The sequence below is a fragment of the Engystomops pustulosus genome, chromosome 5 (genome assembly GCF_040894005.1).
Source record: "Engystomops pustulosus chromosome 5, aEngPut4.maternal, whole genome shotgun sequence".
Taxonomy (NCBI): Eukaryota; Metazoa; Chordata; class Amphibia; order Anura; family Leptodactylidae; genus Engystomops; species Engystomops pustulosus.
Window position 1 is genome coordinate 103,571,495 of NC_092415.1, and position 20,528 is coordinate 103,592,022.

Genomic DNA, 20,528 nt, shown 5'->3' on the forward strand with positions numbered 1-20,528 from the left:
GTGTCTTAAACCTCAGGCTGGTGCCACACGTACCGCTTTGTCTGCGTTTGCAAACCATAGAAAAGCCATTGCGATTGGGCCGTGGCCCGCCCCGGTGGGTGCGGCTTTGTCTGCGTTTGCAGAGGGCAGCATGGTAAGTACAGGGAAATTCTGATACTATCAAAGGAAGCAAAAACAATAGTGATATATATATATATAGAATTGACCTGCAGCGCAGCCACCTGCTGGATATATCAGAAGTGGAATGGTTTAACCATTTGCACCAGTGTATGAGAAATCTCCTCTACATATTCCATAAATTGAAGGCCATCTACTGATATTGGAGGGGTTATGAAGGAGGGCATGTGCATGTGCGTGGGGGGTTTTTGATCCTGATGTTAGATTCCTTTTAAGCAATCATTTATTCTTACAAAAAGATGAGCATTTTGCCTCAGACGGTAGACAACAGAGCTTGTAGGTGGGCGGCAGAATGGCAGGACATAATATAAGCGATTCTGGCGGCAGCCTTGTACTTGAGCCTCCTGGAAACCCATGGACACCAGAAGCATCAGATTGAATTTGTGTCTTTAAAACACTGGGGAAGCATTACTTTTATTATTTTATTACTGGCTGCAACCTTTACAAAAATATACTAAGGGTATATGGCTGCATGTGATGAACTTGGAGTGGGTATGGGATCTGTATATGTTGGTATGGGGGGAGGGGATCGGGGTATGGGTTGCTGTATAAAATAAAACTTGGGGAATCTGTATGTAGAAGAGGCTATATACAATGAAATTTGGGGGGGGGGGGGGATTTGTACAGGGAGTACTGTATATAGTTAAACAAGAGAGGTTGCCCATAGGGACAGTATGACTAGTGGGACAGTATATGGAGGGCTGCCTATCATTTAACTGGTAAAGTGTATATGGGAGATTTATATAATTTGATCAGGGGAATTCCAGTAGGAATATGAAGGATGCTGTATGTTGAGGACTCTAAATAAATTAGTGGGGGTTGTATATAAATAACTAAATCAGAGGGGGTGTTATAGAATATCATTATTGGGCTGTAATTTATGGGACTGTAAAGAAGTAAATTAGAGTAGATGTGTATACTCTGGAGATCAAAATTAGAGAACAATGTATGATCACTTTATTTTTTCACAATAGCTGCAATTTGGTGGAACGATAAACAGAAAATGATCCCAATAAGTAGGACAATTATTTTTATTAAATGTCAATAGAATCTAACCTCCTAGAGGTTTTGGGCCAAGATGTCCATAACTTTGAGTACAGGGTGGAGGGATCCTATGAAACCCTGGTACCAAATACCATCAATGCCCCCTCTGCAGCCTGGGCTTTCCTTCACTGTTCCTCAGTAAAGGAACAGTACAGGCTGAAAAATACATGTTTTCAGCCTCCCGTCACACCCCTTGCATGCGGGAGGTCTCACCCCATCTGCTGCTTCTTCTCAGGTCCCGACTACACCCTCTACAGAGTTATTATCCAGAGCCGCAACTGGTGCCCTCGCTGGGGCTGAGAGCAGTCGATCTACTTTACAAGATCTGCGGGCCCTGTTGCAGCAACTATCCACCAAGGACAATTGGCTCAGAATATTAGCAGAGGACCATCAGGAATTTGCTCAGCTCTGTGCAGATGTTTCATCCCTGATGGACAGAATGGACACCTTTGTTCAGGCTCGTGCTGCTTTTACCACTGATTTAGGGACATTGAGGGATGCTATTCAATAGTACTCACTCCAGCTACTTGATCTTCAGCAACATATGGACATTATCAAGAGCAGAAGTAGAACTGCAGACAGCTTCGCGGGGTCCATCTGGAGGCCTCTGTCGGAAATTATGTAACCGAGGAAGGGAAGGCAGTGCTGGTGAAACAGGCATTTTTCTAACTTGGCATAGAGGTGATTGGCACGAAGTCGACCTAGAACTTGTCGTACGTGTGCCTGGTGGGACTCAAGGTCTGGGGAGTACACCAAGATGTCATCGAGGTAGACCACGACACAAGTATAAAGAAGGTCCCGAAAAATGTCGTTCACAAACTCCTGAAAAACAGCAGGGGCATTACACAGTCCAAAGGGCATCACTAGATACTCAAAGTGCCCGTCACGGGTGTTAAACGCCGTCTTCCACTCATCCCCCTTGCGGATCCGGATGAGATTGTAAGCACCACGGAGGTCCAGCTTGGAGAACACCTTGGAACCACGTAGGCGATCAAAGAGTTCTGTAATCAACGGCAGGGGGTAACGGTTTTTTACCGTGATCTTATTCAGCCCACGATAGTCTATACAGGGACGTAGGGAGCCGTCCTTCTTGGTAACGAAGAAGAAACCTGCGCCAGCCGGAGAGGAGGACTTGCGTATAAAACCCCTCTGCAGATTCTCCTTGATGTAGTCGGACATGGCTAGAGACTCAGGTACAGAAAGAGGATAGACACGACCTCTGGGAGGAGTGGCGCCAGGAAGAAGATCCACAGGGCAATCATAGGGACGATGTGGTGGTAGAATCTCCGCCTGCTTCTTGGAGAAAACATCCGAAAAGTCCCAATAACAAGCTGGCAGACCCTCCAGAGACTTGGGAGCCAGAGTCGAAGTCCTCACAGGTAGCGGACGGGGAATCTGCATACAACGTGAAGCACAGTTCGGTCCCCAACGGAGGATATGCCCGGAGGACCAGTCCAGTACAGGGGCATGAAGCTGCAACCAGGGGAGACCCAGCAGTAGAGCAGATGTGCTCTGGGGCAGCACAAAAAAAGAAAGTCTCTCTTGATGTAGGGCACCAACTTGCAGAAGCAGGGGCTCCGTGCGAAACCAGATGGGCACGGAGAGAATCTGACCATTGACCGAGGCAATAGACAATGGCTTCTCGAGACGAACCACCGGGAAGTGATGCCGAGAGACCAAGGCTGCATCCACGAAGTTCGCTGTAGAGCCCGAGTCCAGGAAGGCAGTAACCTGGATCTGGGTACCGGTGCCAATGCTGAGGAGCACGGGAAGAGTCAGACGTGGAGAAGCTGTACTTACACCTAGGGACGCTTCTCCCAAGAAGCCTAGGTGCTGGCGTTTCCCGGACGTTGAGGACGGACAGGACAGGAACCGATTAAATGCTCTGGGCTGGCACAGTACAGACAGAGGTTCTCCTGTCGGCGTCTTGAACGCTCTTGTAGAGTGAGCCGGGTTCGGTCAACCTGCATGGGTTCCTCAGCAGAAGATTCAGGCGGACCCTGGAGCGGCCTTTGGAAGACTGGTGCCAGGCGAGTAATGCGTCTAACATGGCCTTGGGGATACTCGGAGCGTAGTTCCTCAGCTCGCTCCTTAAACCGAACATCGATTCGAGTGGCCAAGGTGATGAGGTCACTCAGAGTAGATGGAAGATCCCAAGCTGCCAGTGCGTCCTTGACCTGTGCAGAGAGCCCTTTCTTAAATGTAGCGATGAGGGCTGCATCGTTCCAGGCAAGTTCAGAAGCCAGGGTGCGGAATTGAACTGCGTACTCTCCCACCGATGAGTTGCCCTGACGCAAGTTCAACAATGCAGACTCCGCAGAGGAGGCTCGTGCTGGTTCCTCGAAGACAGACCGGAACTCGGACAGAAACGCAGTGAGGCTAGACACAACCGGGTCATCTCTGTCCCAAAGCGGAGTAGCCCAGGCCAGAAAGAAGGCTGAGGACAAATGCCACCTTGGACCGCTCTGTGGCAAATTGCGACGGCATGAGTTCAATGTGCAAGGAGCATTGGGTTATGAAGCCCCTGCACATCTTAGGATCTCCATCATACTTGCCGGGCAAAGAGAGGAGTAGCCTGGGTTCAGCAGCAGGAAGATAAGCCGGGGTAGCAGGGGCCGCAGCGGCCGCTTCAGGAGACTGTTGCTGATGTTGGGTAGCAAGTAGTTGTTGGAGCATGGCGGTGACTTGCTCAAGCTGATTCCGCTGTGCTGCAATCTGCCGGGACTGGTGGATCACGATGGTGGCGAGATCAGGCTGACTGGGAGAAGGAGCCTTGGCGGGATCCATGGCCGGATCTTACTGTTAGGATCAGTGGATCCTCTGGACCACCGCGGGAGATGTAACTAGCCAACACCCGGAACCGGAGCCTAGCGGCACCTGGTTTTCACCAGAGCCCGCCGCAAAGCGGGTTGGACTTGCTGCGGCAGGATACCACTAGTTCGTTCCCAGGTGTGACTAGCCCACGGTGGCAGCCGAGGTCGAGGTACCTTAGCGGATGACAAACTCGTAGCCGGGTCCAGGCACAGGGTCAGGGCAGGCGGCAGAGATGCAACGTCAGGTTCAAGTCCGGGGTCAGCAACAGGAGGTCCAGGCAGGAGGGAACGGGAACACAGGCACACGGCAACAGGGAGGAACACAGGTAACACGGCAACACAGGACTCGGGAACACACAGGAATACACTGGAATACAGAAATATGCAGGAATACAGGAATACGCAGGAACACAGCAATACTCGCTAGGAAGCTTTCTCTAAGGCAAAGAGGCACAAAGATCCGGCAGGGAATGATGGGAAACAAAGGGTTATATACAAAACAGGAAATGACCAATACTAATCACCTGTGCGCTGGCCCTTTAAATCTTGAAACAGTGCCGCGAGCGCGCCCTAGGGAGCGGGGCCGCGCGCAAGACCTAGTCCGGACGGGAGCGGGAGCCAGGAGAGGTGAGTGCAGCGGAGCGGGACCGGGGCAGCGGAGGGAGGCACGGGTGCACCCGCGATCCGCGATATGGATTGCGAGGGGGCCCGCAACGGAGGCACGGGTGCACCCGTGAACCGAGGTATGGATCGCGGGGGTGCCCGTGACACTTATGTTTATGAGCGACAGTTTTCTTGCTATATACCTGCATGTCATAAGAATTTACATTAAAAAAAGGACCATGTTAAATTCAAATCTGTTTTTTTAAAAAATTTTTACCGGTGTTTTGTATGCGTTGGAAAAGGGGTAGTCTTATACGGCGAATATATCTTAAACTCTATATTTTAAACAGGAAAGTAGGGGGGTCGTCTTATACACCAGGTCGTCTTATACGCCGGAATATACGGTACTTTGATTTTATTCCTATGGTTGGAGTTCACTTTTGAGCCGGATTTCCTTTTCCTCATGATAAAATCCTGTACCAAAAAGTTCAGCTCAAGATATTGCCTGACCTGTTTCTTTAATGCTAGCTCAGAGGGTAGCCCTGTCACACCTCTGGACTTAAACTGGAACCATAACATTCCCTTTCGAAGGGGATTCCCTTAGCCCTGCATGTTTGTCATGATGGTTGGTCTTGATGAGGGGGGCAGCATCGTGCCGCAGCAGCTGCTACGGGGACTCCTGCCGGTGCAGCCACCTGCCGCCTGCCGACACAGCCATCCGGCCGGACATGGCTGCTCGCCGGCGCTACCATCTGGCCGGCCGCCGGCATTGCCAGTCTGTCGCCTGCCGACTGCGCTGCCACTCATCCGCCAGTACTGCAACCCAGCCGCCGTTGCGGCCACTCAGCCTATCGCCAACACGGCCGCCTGCCGACACAACTACCCCGCTGCCGGTGCTGCAACCTGGCTGCTGCCAACACGGCTGTCCGACCGCCGGTGCAGCCCCCCACGATACAGCCTCTTGGCCAGCCACCTGCGCGGCCCCTTGGCCTGTAGCCAACACGGCCACCCCCGCGCTGACACAGCCGTCCAACCGCCAGTGCGGCCACCCACCTACACAGCCACACGGCCGCCCACTGACTTAGCCAACCACCAGCCACCCACCAGCGGTGCAACAAGGACACCAAAAGAGTAAGTAACTTTATGTTATGTTATATATGTTACATACCTCTCAACCGTCCCGCTTTCAGCATGACAGTCCCGTTTTTTGGGCTCTGTCACGCTGCCACGTAAGGGGGAGAGAATGTCCCGGGCCCCGCCCACTTTCCCCGCTTTGTCCCGCCTCCTCCAGCCCCCGTGGTTTAGAGCTGCAGAGCAGCGAAGGCATGGGGGCTGGGAGGAGGCAGGACCAGCCCCTGTTCCCTCCTCACATGATGTCTGCACCAATCATGTGAGGAGCGAGCTCCGCCCCCAGCTGACCATGCCCCCTCCACGAGTCATTCAGACTCCAGCCCGCGAGAAGATCAATGACTGCAGGTAAGAACCTGAGGGGACAGGGGGGGCTGGGGCACAGGAAGAGGACAGGGGGTGCTGGAAGCTACAGGAGGACAGGGGGTGCTGGAGGCTACAGTGGGGGCTGGGCACAGGAGGAGGACAGGGGGTGGTGGAAGCTACAGGAGGACAGGGGGTGCTGGAGGCTACAGTGGGGGCTGGGGCACAGGAGGAGGACAGGGGGTGGGGGAAGCTACAGCAGGACAGGGGGGGCTGGGGCACAGGAGCAGGACAGGGGGGGGCTGGAGGCTGCTGGTGGGCAGGAGGAGGCTGCTGGGGGACAGGAGTAAAACAGGAGGAGGAGGCTGGGAACAGGAGGCTGCTGGTGGGCAGGAGGAGGCTGCTGGGGGACAGGAGGGGAACAGGAGGAGGAGGCTGGGAACAGGAGGAGGCTGGAGGACAGGTGGAGGCTGGGGACAGGAGGAGGAGGCTGGGGCACAGGAGGCTACAGGAGGAGGCTGGAGGACAGGGGGCTACAGGAGGAGGCTGGGGGACAGGAGGAGGAGGCTGGAGGACAGGAGGATGCTTGAGGGGGAGATCGGAGGACAGGAGGATTCTGGATGGGACTGTGGGACTGGAGGACAGGTGGAGGATGCTGAAGGAGAACGCTGGAGGACAGGAGGCTACAGGAGGAGGCTGGAGGACAGGAGGCTACAGGAGGAGGCTGGGGGACAGGAGGAGGCTGGGGGACAGGTGAAGACTGCTGGGGGACAGATGGAGGCTGGGGGACAGGAGGAGGAGGAGGCTGTAGGACAGGGGGCTACAGGAGGAGGCTGTAGGACAGGGGGATACAGGAGGAGGCTGGAGGACAGGGGGCTATAGGAGGAGGTTGGAGGACAGGGGGCTACAGGAGGAGGCTGCAGGACAGGGGGGCTACAGGAGGAGGCTAGATGACAGAGGGCTACAGGAGGAGGCTGGAGGACAGGGGGCTACAGGAGGAGGCTGGAGGACAGGGGCTATGGGAGGAGACTGGAGGACAGGAGGAGGATGCTTGAGGGGGAGGTCAGAGGACAGGAGGATTCTGGAGGGGACTGGAGGACAGGTGGAGGATGCTGAAGGAGAAGGCTGGAGGACAGGAGGCTACAGGAGGAGCCTGGGGGACAGGAGGATGCTTGAGGAGGCTGGGGAACAGGAGGACAGATGGAGACTGCTGGGGGACAGATGAAGGCTGGAGAACAGGAGGCGGAGGCTGGGGGACAGGAGGAGGAGGAGGCTGGGGGACAGGGGGCTACAGAAGGAGGAGGCTGGAGGACAGGAGGAGGAGGTTGAAGGACAGGAGGATGCTTGAGGGGGAGGTCGGAGGACAGGAGGATTCTGGAGGGGACTGTGGGACTGGAGGACAGGTGGAGGATGCTGAAGGAGAAGGCTGGAGAGGAGGCTGGAGGACAGGAGGCTATATAATGAGGAGGATAGAGAACAGGGACCACACCATGTGAGGAGGGGTGGGGTAGGAGTACAGATAATATTATGTGTAAGTTTGGGGAGATAAATAAAAGTGGAAAATGAAATGTAAAGGGAGGATAAAATTAAAGAGGGGGTTTTATATGTTTTATATGTTGCAGATTTGTTTTAGGGGATATTATATGGGTCCATAGGGGTGGCCAAAGTAAGGGGCACTGTACTATGTGGGGACCATCAATGTTGATATTATACTATGCTTGTGGGTGGGACAATGGGCGTGGTTTAGAAAAAGGGGGAGGGGCTTTGTCCCTGTTTCTCTTGTCCAAAAGTTGAGAGGTATATGGTGTGTATGTATATGTTGAATGTTTGTGTGTATATGCTGTGTGTATATGCAGTATATGTGTGTATTTTTAAAGTGCTGCCGAATTTTATGTCGCTGAATTCACACGAACGTACGGGGGACGTATGTATGGACGTACTGCATGGAGGTACGCTGTATCTATCTTCTACTACATGGCGGTACACTGTATGCATATTATACTACATATCGGTATGCTTTATGCATTTTTAGACTACATGGCGGTATGCTGTATCTATCTTATACTACATGGCATTATGCTGTATCTATCTTATACTACATGGCAGTGAGCTGTATGTATTTTAAAGTACATGCCTGTAAGCTGTATGCATTTTATACTACATGGTGGTATGCTGTATGCATTTTATACTACATGGTGGCACGCTGTTTGCATTTTATAATTCATGGTGGCACGCTGTATGCATTTTATACTACATGGTGGCAAGCTGTATGCATTTTATACTACATGGCGGTACTCTGTATGCGTTTTGCTTTACTTTATTTTCACACTAAACCGAAATGATGGATCTGGTCCTGACACATCTGGTTCCTGATATATTACATATATGGGCGGGGGGCGTCACTTTATGGTTCGCCTCAGGCAGCAGAAAGGCTTGGTTCACCCCTGCATTTACCCATGGATGTTTGTAACTTCATGGCCTGTTTTCATGTTCTATCTTAATTAATTGATTATTGCTTGCTTGTGCTACTTTTTTGGTTTACTAGGTGGCCTTTCCTCAAGTAAATTTGCTCCTCGGTGGAGAAGTTCAATCATTCTATAAATGTAATATGAATGTTTTAATTCTTCTAGTTATATTTGGGGTGTCAGACATGGTTCACTCCCAAATCCCTCTTCTAGTTGAAGGAATCCAGACTACATTTCTGAAATGCACCTTCTAGCTTTAGCTGCAGCCGTCCTACAGGAACTGCTTTTTAGTTTTCTGTTTTCTACTGCTTTTGCTTCCCAGGTACAAGTTTTATGTTTGCTGGAGACCCTTTCTATATTGGGCTATTTACCCTCTATTCGTCATCGCCAATATGCAACCAGGCACTATGCTAACATTTTATACAGTGTAATTTAATTAAAATCTGACCCACTTATAGACTCCCTCTCCCCCTGTTTAGTCACATACCTTAAACCTCTCATCCTACCCCCAGTTTAATTAAGACCAGGACCGGCAGGCCCCATATCGAGATCTCCCCATTTCCCATTTATTAAGCTCCAGCTGCAGTATGAAGATTTCCCCCTCCCCAGCTTTATAATGACTAATGTATAGTCCCCAATCACGGAACACATCTTCGTTAGTTTTCAAGAGTGGACAATCCTGTAAAAAAAAAACCTTTTAATAAAATGCTAATTAGTCTTGGGCACTCTTAGCCGAGTCTTGGCAGCTCAACATTGCTATGAATATGCCCATTTGTGATACTTTAACATCTCTAGTTGCTCTCGCTTGTTCTACAAAAATCCCTGGTGGCATTGAATGCTCTGCACTCCTGCAAGACTCAATCTCCACACCATTCTGCTTGGGAGGCAGAGCAAGGAAACTCTTTCTCAGTAGCCCAGTGGTCCAAGTTTTTTGCTGGGATCGATACTGGAGACCAGGAGACTAGCCACAAAGTGCTATCCCTGTGACACAGAGTACACAGCCTCATTGATTCTCTGTCCTTCTGTCCCCGACACTTGTTGGTGTTGCAAGTCCAGTGGGACCATGCAGTATTGTCCACAATCCACAGTATTATAGAGATCACCATCTCTAATTCTCCACACACAACCATTACTTGTTCTATATGCTACAAGCCTATAAGACATCCTCGAGTACATTATTCCTTGGAAGTGGAGATTCACGGCCCTCTCATCCCTCTGAGCCGCAGTGATTTTCCTTCTGCAGAGACCCAACTTTCACCCTTTTCCTCCTCTGTCCTCCTTCTTCTTATTTGTGTCTTTAGCTGCATATCTCATTGGCTATATTATTGGTGTATAGGCTGGGTTCTGTTTGGCCATTTGGCCTCTGCTTTCTCTTTCCTTCAACAAGGACTCCATTTTGATATGCTATTGTTTTTATTCACTTGTTATTTGTTTATGTATATAAAAAACGCCTTGAATTATAATGACATTATTTTAGGGCTCATATATATACGGTATATACATATATTAGGTCCCTAATTTTAACAAAAAACTGGGAAAAACTATTGATTCGAGTATAAGCCTAGGGTGGGAAATGCATTGGTCACTGACCCCCAGTATATACAGCTGAGCATCCCATGTCCTCTAGTATATAGCCAGCTAGCCCATGCCCTCTAGTATATAACTAGCCAGCCCATACCCCTACTATATTGCCAGAAGCCCTGCCCCTAGTATATAGCCATCTAGCTCCTGCCCGCAGTATATAGCGTGCAGCCCCTGCACCTAGTATTTTGCTAGAAGCCCCTTGCCCCAGTATATAGAAAGACAGTTCTGTCCTTGACTCTTGTCCTATATTTTTGCTTCAGCACCTGCTTATCTTGTGTTTTGGCCTCACCGAGGAGCCATCGGAGTCTTCTTTTCAGGATTTTTAGTAAAAACATTTTTGCTCTCATCCTGGTACCGGTAGTCATTTTTAGATTAACCCCATAGTGCTCACCGGTGTACTGGTACTGCTAGGGCTCACGCGATTAGTGCTCAGCCCAGTACTAGTACGGCGTTGAGCCGATGCCGGTTCGGCTCTGCATTGGAGTGTCTCAGTTTTTTCATGCGTGTTTTCAATGCATTTTCAATGCAATTTCAATGCGTTTTTCACACGCATATAACGCGCGTGAAAAGGACTCAGGACTGAGCTCTATCGTTTCAATCACAATTGATGCGTGAAAAACGCATTGCACTTGCATGTGTCTCAGAGTGCAATGTGTTTTTGATGCGTCTCCGTAGACTTGTATGGTGCGCTTTTCTCGTGACTTGCTGAGATTTAAACGCGCGTTAAAAAATGTGTGTGTGTGCGTGAAAAAAATGCAAGTCTGAAAAGCCCATTGATTACAATGGGTCAGAATGCAATGCAAGTTCTGCACGTCAAAAGCACGCGCAAAACACGTGCGTGAAAAACGCAAGTGTAGAAGGAGCCTAAGTGTGGTTTTCACATGTATACCACAATTTACCATAATTGTCCTCCTTTCTGTGTAATTGTACATGGCCTGACATAATATTACTGATGTTATCTGATAATTACATATATGCTATTATTCTCCAGGCAAATTGTTTAGGGACAATAACTATTGTTTGTCCCATCACAGTGAAGAGTTGGAGCACTCAGTTTGAACATTGTGATTGTTAATATGTCTTGTCAGCCACTCGGATAGTGGTATGTTCTACCATATAAATGTGTTCTGATAGAGTGAAATACTTTAGGGAGGTAGGAAATGTTACTGTTTGAATGTATTCTAAAGCACATCAATATGTGATGCTTAGGTACAAATCAATATATGATATTCAAGTGGTGTTTAAGTATTAAGACAATTTGGATAATTTGAACAGTTTAAATAACATTCAGATGACCTTTACACTGTTGCACACTACTATTACACGACTGTGGTTCCCGTGCTGGCTATGCAGCCTGACGGAAATCTGTGGCTATCCACCCATGGTCCCCCTACAAAAAAACAAATAATTCAAGTTCAGCCTTTTGGGACAAGTGAGTCAAATTCAAAAATAAAACTAAATTCCGTCCTGGACATTTTGGCGATAAAATCTCCTCCCCGCCATTCCCTTTGAACCGACTGGAGAACACAAAACCGTTACTTTTTTGGATCTTTATTGTGAAATTTTGAGAAATGATCTGAGAGGGTGTGATTTTCGAAACCATTAGTTATGTTCCTAATATGTTTTCCTCGTCTTATTTTGAGTGATCTACATGTTCTGCCTATATACTGTTTGCCACAGAGGCATTGTATTAAATACATGACCCCAACTGTATTGCATATTAATAGTTCATTAATATTCACTGTAAATCCATTCACCGTTGAGCAGACTTTGTTTTTCGTGCAAAATTGGTACTTTGACATCCCCACATTGGCTGCATCTGTAAAACCCTTTTAAATCCAACCAAGTTTGTGATGTTTGATCTTTATTCCTTTTAATAGTAGGAGCTATTTTGCTGCTGAGGTTCGGTGCCTTAGTATACACTATAGGTGAACAACATAAGAAGAACACCTGAGGGTGAAAAGTCCAGCTCACCCAAAAGGAGACAATCCCAGCTTCCCTGGTCTCGGCCTCGGTGCACGCTACCACATCCACGCCATAGGATCCACGCAATGCAAAAGGTTCGGCACTCGGAAGAAGCCACCAGGATAAATAAAATGTAGTTTCTCTTTATTTCAGTCTCAGGAACAGCTTTAGTGCATACGATCAACGCGTTTTGGCGCAGCGCATCTTAGTCATGATCTAATGCCACAAGTTCAGCTGATTCATTTATTCAACTTCCCTATGCATTAACGATTATAGTACCTTTTAATAGTTTATATAGAAGAATCTGAATGAACCTCCCAGAAACCTAAACAGGACCTATTCTATACAATTGATGTAGCATATGTTATTTTACATTTTTTATTATTATTTATATATTATAATAATAAATAATTTAATTTCTAATGCACAGGGAAGTTCTAATATGCCAATGCACAGGTACTGTGTGAATTGGTCTCTAAAAATGGTACACATCTGTCTTTTATATTCGGTTATTTGTGCCATACCAAATTAAAAGAATTCCTGCATTTTCTAAGCGCATTCATCTTGTTTCATAACCCTCACTAAGACTGACATTAAATGATTTGCATTAGTGTAGATAATATGATGATAAATATAATGGTAAAATGTAAAATGTTTTTGCTGGTGATATGAAGTGGCTTGTTCTGTGGTTCGTATATTCTGTAACTTGTATAGAATGTCCCAATGTACTTAAGAATTTTTAGTTTTTAATACAAGTATGTTTAATATATGTTGTATATTCACGATGTTGCTGGTGTCTCCAGGAGATGTTACCAGGAAGGGCGTGTTTCCTCCTGAGCCCCGGGTGACATTATCAACACAGGTGGTTTCAAATGAATCAGCCGAACTTAGGTTATTAGATCATGAGTAAGACGCGCTGTGTCGAAACGCGTTGATCGTATGCACTAAAGCTGTTATTTTCCTGGCACTGAAATAAAGAGAGACTACATTTTATTCATCCTGGCGGCTTCTGCCGAGTGTCGAACCTTTTGCATTACACTATAGGTGGTTTTGATGGTAATAATGGACCTATTGGTGACACAATCCATTCTATTTGTTTGTATTTTGAGTTGTATGGAAATATTATTATTGCTTGGTCCGTAGTGGGTTGTGTACTGTTAATGGGTTTTCCTGCTTCTATTGAATCTGGGAAAAATTTCTCTCTAGTTGTCTTGCCCTTTCCCATGATTCCATCAATCTCTTCTCTGGATAATTTCTACACAGTTCCTACACAGTCTCCTGTATTGCCCATAGGGCACATTAAGTAGCCATCTTGGGAGATGGAAACTGTCAAATAAAATGGTTACTGGTTTATGATATATGCTACAAATAATGCGTTCTTCCAAAGGTGTTACACATAAATCAAGAAATTCCACTTGTTTTTAACTAATTGTGGGAGTAAAATTTGAGTCCAAATTCGGTGGATCTAAATGTGCTACAAAATCTGTAAGGTCCTCATCTCATCTGTTCCAAACAAAAATAATATTGTCTATGAACCTGCGCCAGAGAACCTGCCTTGCGCCCAGTTTCGGGTTGATGGTAACCTTCTCCCAAAAAGACATAAAGAAGTTCGCAGAAGTGGGCGCGAATCTGGTTCCCCTGGCGGTTCCAAGACATTGTAAATAATAATCCCCTTTAAAATAAAAAATTATGGGGGAACATAAATTTTATACCCTCCAAGATAAAATTGATTTGAGCCATTTTTAATTTAGACTTATTTATTAGGAAATATTCTATAGCGAGTGGGTGGTGTCATGTTTTGCAACTTCTGATGTTTTCAATGCTACCATTTTTAGGACTGTACGACCTTTTGATCACTTTTTATATATTTCTTTATATTTTTCAAAATGGCAAAAAAGTACCATTTTCGAATTTGGGTGCTATTTTCCGTTACGGGGTTAAAAGCAGTGAAAAACCTTTATGATATTTTGATAGATCAGGCATTTTCGGATGATGCGATACCTAATGTGTTTGTGATTTTCACTGTTTAATTATATTTATATCAGTTCTAGGGAAAGGGGGGTGATTTGAATTTTTTAGGTTTTTGTTTAAATTTTATTTTTACTTTTACTATTTTTGAGACTCCCTAGGGTACTTTTACCCTAGGTTGTCCGATTGATCCTACCATATATTGCTATACTACAATATGGCAGTATATTTGGGATTTTTCTCCTCATTCATTACAATGTGCTGATAGCATGAAAGAGTTAAAACGAGACAGCCTCGGGTCTTCGGGTCGTCATGGTGATGGTGACGTCACGGGGAGCGACGATTTTCGTCAAAATGGCGGCAGCTGCCGGCAGCTTTGCTGGTGGCAATGTGCGGGTTACCACCCGCGATCGGTGCTAGAACACTTATACTATTCCTAACATCAATGCCCTGAGATAACGTAAATTCGGCAGCTCCTGCACACAAACCAAGAACACGTGCACTAGCGGAGAGGGAGGGAGAAAGCTTTGATGTACAAGCCCTGCTAAATCTGCTGCCTTGTGTATGATCTGTCAAATAATAAACCCTTACTATCAAAAATAAGAAGCAACGTTATGCGTTTTAATATTTTATTTCATTGTAATTGATAAGTTTTCAATCATTGAATATACTAAACTTTACGCTTGTTTTACACTGAGCAAATCGAATCAGTAAAATATGAAAGTGCATTGTTTATTTTCATGTTACGAGGGTCCTTTAGCAAATGATACAATAAATACATATATAAAATAAATCAACATACAGTACATATACATATAAGCTAGCTCTAATGTTGCTTTATGTTAAAGACAATTGTTTTCACAAACTACACATAATCATGGCCTAAAAGAGTATGTAATAGATCCTTTTTTTTTTACTTTAAACAATAAAGTGCACTTTCAGAAATCACTATGGGGGAGATTTATCAAGCTGCCTAAGAGTAAGAATGTGCTTAGTTGCCCATGGCAACCAATTACAGCTCGACTTTAAAATAATCATGAGCACTGGTAAAATGAAAGCTGAGCTGTAATTGGTTGTCATGGGCAACTAAGCACATTCTTACTCTTAGGCAGCTTGATAAATCTCCCCCTATGTTTTCTATGTCCAGAGTGAGGAGAATTTGCAATTTTGGATGAGACTAGAGTAGCAATTACTGTATCACTTACAGTATACATATTGTTTATTTTCTAATACAATGGACTGTGTTAGTTATATAAAAGGTTATCCAAATAGTATTGTTCCACAAGAACAATGACCCACATTTATTAAAGTGTTTGCGCCAGTTTTGTGTATGACTTTGCACTGAAAAGAACATGCAAACTGCTTGCACATGTATTTATTAAGTGTCTGCACCAGTTTTGTGTCGTGGCCGCATTGTGCCCAAAAAGACAGAAAAACTTTGCACCTAAAGGTCGTGCTTGATCGGAGTTTGTGCCACATTTATTACTGATGTGTTCCACTATTCTGTCTGCGCCACAATTCTGAATCATGAACAAAGTGCAATAAAAAAAAATGGTGCACACTTCCCAAGCAGTGCAGGGGCACCAGATTCATGAAGAACGTGCACCAGTTTTGATGAATTTGTTGCACTCTGCACACTCCACAGGCAAATGTGTGGACCAATGTGTTAATGTAACTCAAATGAAAATCCACTTTGTATTGTGCAGTGGCTGTGGAAAGTCTGGCAACATTTCAGTTAGGAATCAGGACATTAGTTTTTTTTTCTTCTACTTGACTACTACAGCCTAGGTAATAGGAACCTGTTTGCAGAAATTAAAATAATAACGTACTACCAGCACCTTATACAGAAGATTAACACCTTTCAGATCATGTTCCCTCTTAGCCCAGAGTGGTAGCATTATCCAGAATATCAACATGGACGTAATATGAAAATCAGTTACTATAACATCATTTATTTGGACAGTTCAATGCAGAACGGAAGTTCTCCCATCTCAGATTGCACCCCTCTACTGCTATTCATATTCCTGTGCCTAGGAACATCCCTAGTCCTGATTGTTTTAACAGGTTTTGAGGGGGGGGGGGGATTTTGAGAGGGGAGAGCCTGACTTCAGCAATGAGCCCTTTGCATCTACAGCTAATTTGTATTTCACTTTAAAGGAAATCTACCATCAAAATCAGGGACACTTACTCATAGATCGGAACTGTGATAGGAACTGTGACTGTGGCAATCTTCTTATATTTGATATCCATGGCCTCCTTCCTTCTAAAATCAACTTTTAAAATTATACTAATGAGCATGAAGGGCTCCAGGGGTGTTACCATAGCCCCTCTGTGATGTAGCTTAACAGGCTGTGTGAGATTACTTCAGGCAGAGGGAGGGGGAAGTGCCGAGGGCGCAGGGGGAGACTGTGTAACAGTCTATAAAGCTACGGCACAGATTGGCTTTGAGAGCCACCTCCAGAGCCCTTCTGGCTCATTAGCATAATTTTAAAAGATGATATTAGACAATAGGAGGCCATGGATAACAAATATAAATAGATTGCCACAGTCACTGTGCTTGGATCTATGAGTTAATGCCCCTGGTTTACCCTGATGGATTTTGATAGTAAAAACAAAGACACCTGCGCTGGCTATAAAGTTAGGACTATTAGGTTCGGATAAATGCTATACCACTAGGTACCGGTGATGTCACACTTTGTTAGTCAGATCCAGCGAAGCCACCGGCCGGGGCTCGCGTGCTGATCTGCATCTTGTGGATTACTACTTGGCTTGGAAACGCTATCCGAAGTGAAATACACCTCACGAAAAGATTATTGCTCTACATGAGATTTACGAGACCTACGGGACAAAACCTCACTAAACGGAAGGAATCAAACTTCCCACACAGGAGGGGTGCCACTTACAGGTTAGTGCATCGTGCACACTGATGTTTAAATCATTGTAGATCCGTTAGTGGTATAGCGTTTATCCGAACCTAATAGTCCTAATTTTATAGCCAGCGCAGGTATCCTTGTTTTTTACTTAAGTAGTGTTTGTAGCAGTGGAGAGGCACACTGCCCTTACCAGCGAAGGTTTCTTCCTTACACTTTTCTTGCTTATTTAAGCACTTTGTCCAACCCATCTACATCTTTGCGTCAGTGTATACCATAAATACCCCCCTTTCTTAATCCAAATTCATGATTTTGATAGTAATTTTTCTTAAATGTCTGGGGTTTTTTTTTTGGATGAACGCCATGCTGGGCCATAAAAGGAACATGGTCTGGTTTATGAGGTTAATTTCTACTGACAGGTTCCCTTTAAGTATACAGATGTTACTGAGCTAGATTGCTGAATTGCACTGCATTGACTTTCAGAAAATAAGACTGTGTATAAATCATTTTTTGTAATAATACATTGCATCTTGAGTAAGAGTTGTGCTGAATGAAAACCTGGGCAGTACTACATGCAATAATGGTAAAGCACATTCACCAATAAAAGATGCATTCATCTGAGTTCCTTGTTGGAATCTGCTTCACAAGTAATGAGCAATGTTGCTCTGTTTCCACAGAAAAGTATATTTTACTACTGCTAGTTGCAGGGGTTCATAATGGTTGTTCACTAGGTCTCTAGTACTCCCCATTCTTCCAGTCACAGGTTGGGGCTGGGTAATTAGTATTCCTTAAGGCACATAACAATTAAAAGCAATTTCACTGTGTACTCAATAAAGCAATGAATGACAGCAACATATTGGAACGCCAAATTCACATCAGGGACATCAAAAAATTGCATGATAGTCATTTTACCTTTAAAAAACCAAAATGCTGCAATATTAAAGTCAAGTGCATTCTGATTCTTCACTAACAACTGATTACAATGACCTATAACATTACCTTTCTGAAAATACAGGGGTGTATGAGTGTCTGTAGTGGATAAGGCCAGGATGAGAATTAAAGGGAATTCTATTGTTCTAAAGGGGTTGTCAATGACAAGAATTTGATGACATATCCTCAGATCAGTTGGGTCATAGCGGTCCAGAAGCTGAGCTGCTGTACCCTATCATGCTAATACACTGTAAATGGCACTGTCTGCTTCTGTCTCCATCTGCTGTGCAGTTACAGCAGCCATGGATAATATTATTCCAACAATAATGTGTATGAATGATCTATGCTAGGGATTAGTCATCAATAATCTAACCCTGATTGTTCATAATCCTCTGAAGCAGGTGAGAACAGAGCTTTTCACTATGGGCAAAGGGGGCAAACATGATCTTTGCCCAATGTACATAAAAGCATTATAAAGCCTAACATCATTCATGCACAATGTCTTATAACAGTATCCTCAGCAGTATAACCTCTAATAATAAGTAACAGTATCTGATCTAAACAAAGACAGAGACATCTTGGCATCCTAAACGCAACTAAATTACAGACAGCATTATGGGCATATTTGGTTTGATATCAAAATTTTAGTTGTGAATTGTCATCTCAGAAGTGTTTGAAAAGACGGTTATGACAAGAAAAATGAAAAGAATATGAGTAAAGATGTAAGTTATCCACAGATGCAAAAGGTCAGTCCAATATCTAGCATTATTTTATCTGCAGGATAAATCCCTCCAGTGGAGAGAATATGACTTATAGAATGACAGTATGATTACAGTATGATTGCTAATTTGGTTCAGGGATTTGACACTCACTGAGAAAATGAGTTGGCCAGCATGGCTCCTTTATCAGAAATTCATACAAGATTTGATGATCATCTAACTGTATTAAATGAGACATTCTCTTTTATTATTTGGCATCGGTTACTTATTCTGGAAATTGCACGGGATACCGATCAATTCTAAAATAGTCATCACTACTAATCATTGCTCATGTGCTTATAGAGACTTCTGACTAAAATTACACTTGATTAAATTCTAATAGAATATAATAAATGTATGACGGCTGGGGTGAGCCAGGTGTGGGGGTGCCCTTGTGCTGAAAGAGCTATACATTCTCATACAAGTATCCTGCAAGTTCCATAGAAGTGCATATAGTGGGATCCAAAACTGTGCATGACCACTCCGTCCAAATAGGGAACTAAGGGACACTTACAGAGTACCATTCTCTTCATTGTGGGTCATCAGTAAGTTGGAGCCTCCAGGAAATCCCCTTCAACCATATGTTTGTGTAATCTAAGCTGTATGCTAAGGTTACCATATGTGCAAAGACTTTGATGTGTTAGGTACTCATACATAGAATTCTTTGAAATATACCGATAAATTTGAAGTGACATCTTACCACAGGTCTCATAACCTGCCTTAAGTATTAAAGTGCAAGATAAGCAAACAAGTCCATTGGGCACAACCATTGCTTATGTTCCTTTATGGCTATTTAGGAGAGCTGGCAGAAAAAAAAATCCATAAATGTATAATTTCTCAATTGACATGATATTTTCTAGTCTATTCAATGTTTAACTTTTACTATCTGTGGCTAGATGGACCTTACCACTCATAGGAGAGTAAAGCCATCTGTTTGTAAACCTTGTAATGCACAAGTGAGGAGACATACTATACCTTAGCAGTTGTTGCGTTCTAACACTTAAGAACTAGGGCTCATAATAGCCATGTATACATACACAACTCCATGCAGCAAATCAAGACGTAGAAATACGACCTGTGCAACAGTTGAGGTTTTTGCAACAGTCAATTTGGGCCTAAAGTGACAACACATTCTACGGGTTGCAATACTTAAAGCTCCAGCGGTTACATTTCTTCTAGTTAATCCTGTTGCTTTTTCTATTTTACTTTCATGTACCATTGATTCCTTCAGTCAGGTGTCCCAGCTGTTCTCCCCTACAATCTATAATATAAGGAGTGGAAATTGTTAAAAGTTAATGCCCCCCAAGTAGGCTGGAGAGAAATCCTGAAGATGGCTTCCTGCCTTCTGATTCTTGGCTAGATGAATTTCCCACTTCATCATCTATGTCTTCCAGCTCTGACTGGTCCAAAAGTTCAAAGTCATCAGCTTCCTCTATGTCAGTATCCTCAGCGACAGCTGGAGGTGGTGAGCTGAGCAGGGCAGACTGTAACTGGTCAGTGATGGCTGCTGTGACGGCAGCTGTAATGGCCTCACCAGCCACACCAGAGACTAGGTGAAATGGCTGCTCATTTCCCAAAAGGATGGACAGTGCTGCTGCCGAATACTGTTCTGCACTTTTTTTATGGCCTTTGTCCTCCTTTCTTTTAAGAGTTGAAGGCATGCCTATGCTGGAGTCTTCATCGTTGGATCCAGAACCATTCTCTGGAGAAGGGAATTCCTTTAGGTCTCTAGAAAAGGCTTCCTCTTCACTTGGTCTATCAAGATCTACGTTAAAGAGCATCAGCTGTTAACATGCATATAATATAGCAAGATGTATAATAAGAAAACACTGTAACATTCTACCCCTGTAGATTACACAGACTTATTGCACAGGGCAATATGAACAAACCAAGTTGTACAGATTAGCAGCTTTAAGGTAT

At 44.9% G+C, this 20,528-nt stretch overlaps 1 protein-coding gene across 2 annotated transcripts in view; it reads right to left on the bottom strand.

Moving 5' to 3' along the window:
- Positions 1-14,761: 14,761 nt before the first annotated feature.
- The window catches only part of RETREG1 (reticulophagy regulator 1), a 61,026-nt gene continuing 55,259 nt past the window's right edge, over positions 14,762-20,528 (bottom strand). For both annotated transcript variants that reach the window (XM_072152786.1, XM_072152787.1), the window contains one exon: positions 14,762-20,373. In XM_072152786.1, the coding sequence (XP_072008887.1) occupies positions 19,901-20,373 (473 nt within the window). In that variant the 3' untranslated portion in view covers positions 14,762-19,900. The remainder of the gene's footprint in view (positions 20,374-20,528) is intronic.